The sequence below is a fragment of the Drosophila serrata genome, unplaced genomic scaffold, assembly GCF_035046125.1.
Source record: "Drosophila serrata isolate PLE 108 unplaced genomic scaffold, ASM3504612v1 contig_258, whole genome shotgun sequence".
Classification (NCBI taxonomy): Eukaryota; Metazoa; Arthropoda; class Insecta; order Diptera; family Drosophilidae; genus Drosophila; species Drosophila serrata.
The window spans coordinates 42221-49113 of NW_028257156.1; the positions used below are offsets into that span (position 1 = coordinate 42221).

The 6893-nt window shown below is 39.9% G+C and overlaps 1 protein-coding gene across 1 annotated transcript; it reads left to right on the top strand.

Moving 5' to 3' along the window:
• The first annotated feature begins 5916 nt into the window (after positions 1 to 5916).
• On the top strand, positions 5917 to 6475 carry LOC147643629 (uncharacterized). The gene is made up of 2 exons (XM_086832949.1): positions 5917 to 6264; positions 6458 to 6475. The coding sequence occupies exons 1-2, from the start codon at positions 5917 to 5919 to the stop codon at positions 6473 to 6475; spliced, it is 366 nt and encodes a 121-aa protein (XP_086689075.1).
• Positions 6476 to 6893: the final 418 nt, after the last annotated feature.

Here is a 6893-nt window from a genome sequence, read left to right on the forward strand (position 1 = left end):
GATAGAACTTCGATGACTTCCTGGATTCCTTCCATACAATATAAAATATTTATATTAATGTTAAAAAAAACAATAAAGTAATACCTGCTCTCATTTCATTCACCTATACATATTATATTTTCAGTTTTACATTCACAGATTTGCATTTTTGCTCCACATCTAACGATCGTTTGTATGGCACCTATGTGATATAGTCGATTTTCATAAAATTTGCAACAAAATTCAAGACTGATATAAAACGCTATATTTCAAATTTAATGAAAATCTGCTGAAAACTGCAAACGTTATAATTTTTAATTGTATTCATTTTTTGATCGTTCGTTATATAGTAGTCCGGTTTTTTTTATAACTTTACACAAAATTTTGATTAAAATAAAATGATATTTTATGAAAATCTGGTGAAAACTGAAGAAGTTATAATCTTTAATTTTATTAACTTCTTTTATTTCTTATAAAATGGCTATGTATCAAATTTGATAAAAATCTGTTGAAAACTGAAAATGTTATACTTTTTAATTGAATTAATTTCTCGATCGTTCCTATAGGAGCTATATGATATAGTCGTCCAATTTTCGTAAAATTTTACACAAAATTGTTGAATAATATGAAATGGCTATATCTCAAATTTGATTAAATTCTGTTGAAAACTAAAAATGTTATCGCCACCGCGATTGTCAGTCTTCCGACAACAGCCACCGCCATTCTCATTCCTCTCAAATTTCTCGATCGTTCCTATGGGAGCTATATGATATAGTCGTCCGATTTTCATAAAATTGTACACAAAATTGTAGAATAATATGAAATGGCTATATCTCAAATTTGATCAAATTCTGTTGAAAACTAAAAATGTTATAATTTTTTTTGTAAAAATTTTCCGATCATTCCTATGGCAGCTATATGATATAGTCGTCCGATCCGGCCCGTTCCGACATATATACGAGTGAGAGTATATAGAAGACTAACTGCAAAGTTTCATTCAGATAGCTTCAAAACTGAGAGACTAGTTTGCGTAGAAACGGACAGACGGACAGACGGACAGACGGACATGGCTAGATCGACTCGGCTGTTGGTCCTGATCAAGAATATATATACTTTATATAGTCGGAGGTGCCTCCTTCACTGCGTTGCAAACTTCTGACTGAAATTATAATACCCTGCAAGGGTATAACAATAGGAAAATGTCTGACTGCTTCGGTATATAGGAACCCGTTTAGTTTTCACCGCGCAAATTAGAGGTTAATCAGCGTCACCGAGATGCAACGGAACCTCGACAATGTTGTTATTGTAATTGTCTGCCTTTTTTTACAATATTTGGCACAACACAGCTTTTGTTAAACAGCGCGATTAAACCGAAAATCAGAGGCCGGCTATATGCACTCAGCTTGTTATGTACAAGGTATGTGTGTATGAGAGTTTACTTGTGTGCTTATGACCGAATGAGGGTAAGCGACAGCGAAGCAAAGCGATTTGTTTAAACGATATTAAACAACGAACACCGGGTTGCAGGCTTCGAACCAAAGAATCACGTCGGGGTCACCAAAATGTTTATGGGGAAGACAACGAATTTGCCACCCTTAAGCAATAATTACAATGCACGAATCGGTTAATTAAATGCTGTGTATATTTTCGTTTCTCTCTGGTCGGAGCTGCAACTACCGATCGAATTATTGACTTCAACATATATACATAATCTTAAAATGTAGCTTAGCATAGATAAGGCAACAGAAGAAGAAGAGAGAGAGAAATAGATAAACAAAGAGAAATGCTAAGAGCGCAGCAGGTGCAGCCATACACCCATGCGCGCATGATTAGGCGCTAGCGGTCTGCTCCGAACAGCGTGGTTTGGCCAAAGGTAATATAAAATCGCACAACTTCACTGTCTGCAAGCTCGAATTGAAAAGAATGCACGAGGCGAACAGCCCTATAGGGTTAAGCCGAACACCGTAAGCGTTAATCCCATCCCCATTAACGCCAATGCAGACCTACGTATTATCGGTATTCGTAATATGCAGACCTGCATATTATCGGTAAACAAAAATGCATTTCTATGTTTATTGTTGTTTCGCAACCGAGTCATAGATGGCGCTTCATGTATTCAACACTCGTCCATTAGATATACGATCTAGATGGCGCCAATGATCTATACACTGCCCGTTACACATAGGAACTGACGAAATTACATGTAAGTCGATAGACCCCGTTGTGGAGGCAGAGGGAGCAGTTAATTAGCCTACGGAATTTCTAAACTCACTTGATCTGCCTGGAATGCCACCAAACATATTGAAATTAAAAATAGGTGTGCCGATTATCATGCTCCGGAATATAAATCAGTCGAAACTCTGCAACGGTACGCGACTCGCAGTCAAGAAATTGATGAACAACGTAGTAGAAGCAACGATCATAACAGGTCCTTTCAAAGGTGAAGATGTCCTCATTCCTAGGATTCCTCTGATCCCGACTGATACACCGGTCCAGTTCAAGAGATTGCAGTTTCCCATTCGTTTGGCGTTCGCAGTGACCATTAATAAAGCTCAAGGTCAATCTCTGGAGTTGTGTGGTCTAGATTTGGATGCAGATTGTTTTTCAGACGAACAATTATATGTTGCGTGTTCCCGTGTCGGAAAAGCAGATAGTCTTTATATTTACGCAGAGAATGGAGAAACGAAGAATATTGTATACCCACAAGTATTACAGAATTAAATGAATTTGAAAATTATTCTTTTTTGTTTGACTTATTTCTTATGCGTGCAACCACCATATGCCACATAATAGTGATATATGTGAAAATGGATATATGTAGTTTGAAAATAGCATTTCCGATTTTGGAATACAATTGTTTTTGTTTGTAAAATTAAAATTGACAGAGTAATTTATAAAAACATCTCCACGCCATGCTTAATGTATTCAAACGTTTTACGTATCCTTTAAATTTAAATAAATCTAATTAATGACTTTGTTGATAAACTGTTTCAGTGCCGCTGTAACCAAATGCAGCAGGAACTGATATCGGTAAAATGTGATGCGCAAAATATTAGATGCCTACAACTGGAGATTGACGAACTTCACAATGAATTGCTTAAGCGGGACATCGCATTGAATGCGTATGATTGCCAATATGAACAGCTCATGGTAAGGTTTTTTTTTATAATTATTGTTTGAATTTTATGTTGGTTACATATTATTAAATTGCTCTCTCCATCTGTCCGTCACGTCTGTCTTTCCGTCCGGCTGTGCGGTCTACTGCTCTACCGTCTTTTCGATTCTACGCCAATTGCATTGCGGGTTGTACTCCGGTCGGTCAATGATTTGACATAGTTGATGGTTGATGATGATAGTTGATTTGACATATGTAGTTGATTGGTTAACGGAGTCAAAGTTTTACTGAATTCAGTATAAACCTTTTTATTTATTTTTATTTATGGACGTTGATGCACTGCGGTCAGTACATTCAAGTGGCCTGTATAACACCAGGGACGTGCTTGTTGCGGTTAGGTGTTAGAATGCGCGATGGAAAATATAGGAGAGAGTACGAGGAAATTGACTACCGGCGTGCTGCCAGGTTGTTTGTTTGCATGTTAACTAAGTGTGTTGCTTCTCACAATTTAATGATTATAATTTTCGATAATAAGAATTTAAATTAAATGTGTGTTTGTGTGGAATGTGTGGTGCTACAATGCATGGAGATGTGTGATAATGACCTCTGAATGGATGGGCGTGTGCAGCTAATGCTATCCTCAATTGTTTTCGCTTTAATTTCCATGTCGTTTGTCTGCCTTTTATGGATGCCCTTTATAATAATATATGTACATATCAACACAAGCAAAAGGACGTGTTTACATTTACTTCGCATTAAATCTCTTTACACATTGAAATCATTTTTTGTTTTTCCTGCTGTGTAAAATAGCAGCAGACCGATAAAATAAGACCGATGTATGTATGTGTATACACATACATATGTACATATGTAGATAGGGCGTTTTGTGCAGATGAGTTTTGTGAAGTAATTAAGCCACGAAAGCAACGTAAAATCTAAGTTAGCTCGTATGGTAAGTAGCGAATACATATTATTATAATTCGTAATCCTCCTTCGCATTCTCTGACCCGCTCGCGCTCTTTGAGCAAAGGAAAACGGCTCACCTGTAACTGTCTCATTTCTTTAACCGCTTGAATATTGTTTTTCCTGCGTCCTGATGGAAACCGGTTCCGAGTGACGGGGCCGGCTTTTCCTTTTCAATTAGCTTCCTTCCGATTCGGGGAAGACAGATTCACGGGTGACGGAATCGGCCTTTCTGTGACCTGGAGACCGGTTCACGGCCGAAGGGGCCGGCATATTTTGGGATTTGGCAACGATGAGGGCAAGGTCGTAAGGAGAAATATTAAGAAAATAAATTAGAAAGGCGTAGGACAATAAGGGATAGCTCCACAGAAATTTTCTTATGTATTCTCACTGGTATTTAAGATGAAACTGTATAAACTTTATATTCTTATAACACGTGTAATGTACCCGTGTTCTAGTCTAGTCGTGCTCACGTTGGGTTGCCAAGTTGGTAATGCCAAATAGTGAGTGTGCCATTATATGTAAGGGTTCTTACTAGTTAGTCTTTTAATAGAGGGTGTTGAGTACTACTAGAGGAGACCTTGTACTTCTTTCGCTAGGCAAATGCTCGGGTCTAGCTGGCTACTACATTAAATTAGTGCGTCGTACACGATTATAATCTGATTGAAGAGATTCGCTAAAGAAGAGGATGGATCAAATTGATAACAGGTATTCACGCTGACTCGTGTATAGATGAACTAGGGCTTCTGATAGATTTTGGGAATTAAAATGGTAACAATTCCCTAAGTCTTTGCCCGACGTCACGGTACTAAAAATTCGGCATTGTCCCTTGGCCATTCTTCCAATCTCTACTACATATTGTAGTAGGCCAGTAGAGAGCCCATCTATGTTAAGCCTATGTTAAGAGATGTTAAGATCATGTGAAACAGGAGAAGTAGAACATTCGGTTGCGTGGAGTGAAATAAAGAAGTACGAATTAAAACGCTCGGTTATACCTGCCACAAATTCAGAAGTGGGATAAATCTACGAAATGTACGAAATTAATTTAAACAGTTTTTCGGTCATCCAGCTGAAAAGGGCAAATACCACCTGAGCAACGAGGTCAAATGCCAGAGGAGGAAGCCTGCCAGATAATTTTGGACGATCGGACCAGCACCTCCAGCACCGGACCCCAACAGGTCAACACAGAGACGGGAAATGCAACCCAATCGTTGCAGGAAAGTGATGCCGAAAGTTTTCCAGACCACCGTGAACTTCTAGAAATCATCGCACAACTACGGGCCACACTCGTTTCGCAGGAAAATGCGTTGCAACAAGCAGAAGCTCGTGGCGCCGCTCAGCAACAACAATTCGAAGAACTCAGCACCATTCAACGAATTCAAATGGAACAACGAGAGACGCGCGTCGCAATACAGGCGCGACAACAAGGCGCCGAAAGCCAGCAACAACATCAACAGCCAAGCTGCGGTACTGACGGCGCCCAGGAAGACAGACGCCATGCCGGGGCTAGATCACTCTCTTTTGCCAAGGAAGCGGACATCGATTTCGAAGGCGACATTTGCGCTCGAAACTGGGTGGATCACCTCAGGAACCTCGGTCAGATTTACAATCTTGACGGCGACAGTCTGCGGATGTTGCTCGTCAACAAACTGAGAGGCAACGCACAACGCTGGCTGCATGCCAACCCTACACAAATGCTGGATTCGTTTGAACGGTTGTGCGAGCAACTGATCGTGGCTTTTGGTAAAACGGCGTCTAAAGCAGAGCGCCGTCGGAAATTTAAGCAACGCAAATGGAACAGGGATGAGCGTTTCACCATGTATTTTGAAGAGAAATTAATGATGTCCCAAACCATCAACATGGACACAGAGGAGCTACTCGAGCATCTGATCAACGGAATCCCATCGGCGAGCTTGCGTGATCAAGCCCGCATCCAGAGATTCGCTGATCCTGAGCAAATGCTGCTGGCATTTGCCAACGTGCGCCTTCCACAAGCCGGAAACTATGCTACGAAGAAGTCGACACCGGAGACGTCGGAGGCCAACAACTTGCGCTGTAAGAACTGCAACTCCAAGGGCCATTTTGCGAAGGACTGTCGCAAGCCATCAAGGCAACCAGGATCCTACTATGCTTGCGGTGAGATGGGCCATTTCGTAGGAGAATGCCGCCAACGGAAAAGTAACAACGGCAGCAACGTTAACAACAACGTAAGAAGATTAAGAATTTTTTTTATTGATTTTACTGAACCCATTATTGCAAAATGCCAAAGTCACATAGAAAACTAGCTGTAGATAATCAAAATCGAGCACAGGCGTATAACGAAACATATTATGATAAAACAAGGAAAAAGCCAAAGGATTATGCTATAGGAGATTATGTAATGGTTAAAAATTTTGACAGTACTACGGGAGTTGCTAGGAAGTTAATCCCAAAGAATAAGGGCCCGTATGTAATAGGTAAAGTGCTTCGTAATGACAGGTTTTTGTTAAAGGATGTTGAAGGTTTTCAAGTTTCTCGGAATCCATACAGGGGTGTTTGGAGTGCTGAAAACATAAAACCTTGGATTGGAAAACGAACGAAGTCATATAGAAACCATTATTCGATAAACTTACTTTAAGAAAGGGAAGAATTAGTTACAAAAAATGTTTATCTCAAAAGAAACCTGAATCAGGGGATCCAGATGGTCAGGATGGCCGAATTGTAGTAGGCCAGCAGAGAGCCCATCTATGTTAAGCCTATGTTAAGAGATGTTAAGATCATGTGAAACAGGAGAAGTAGAACATTCGGTTGCGTGGAGTGAAATAAAGAAGTACGAATTAAAACGCTCGGTTATACC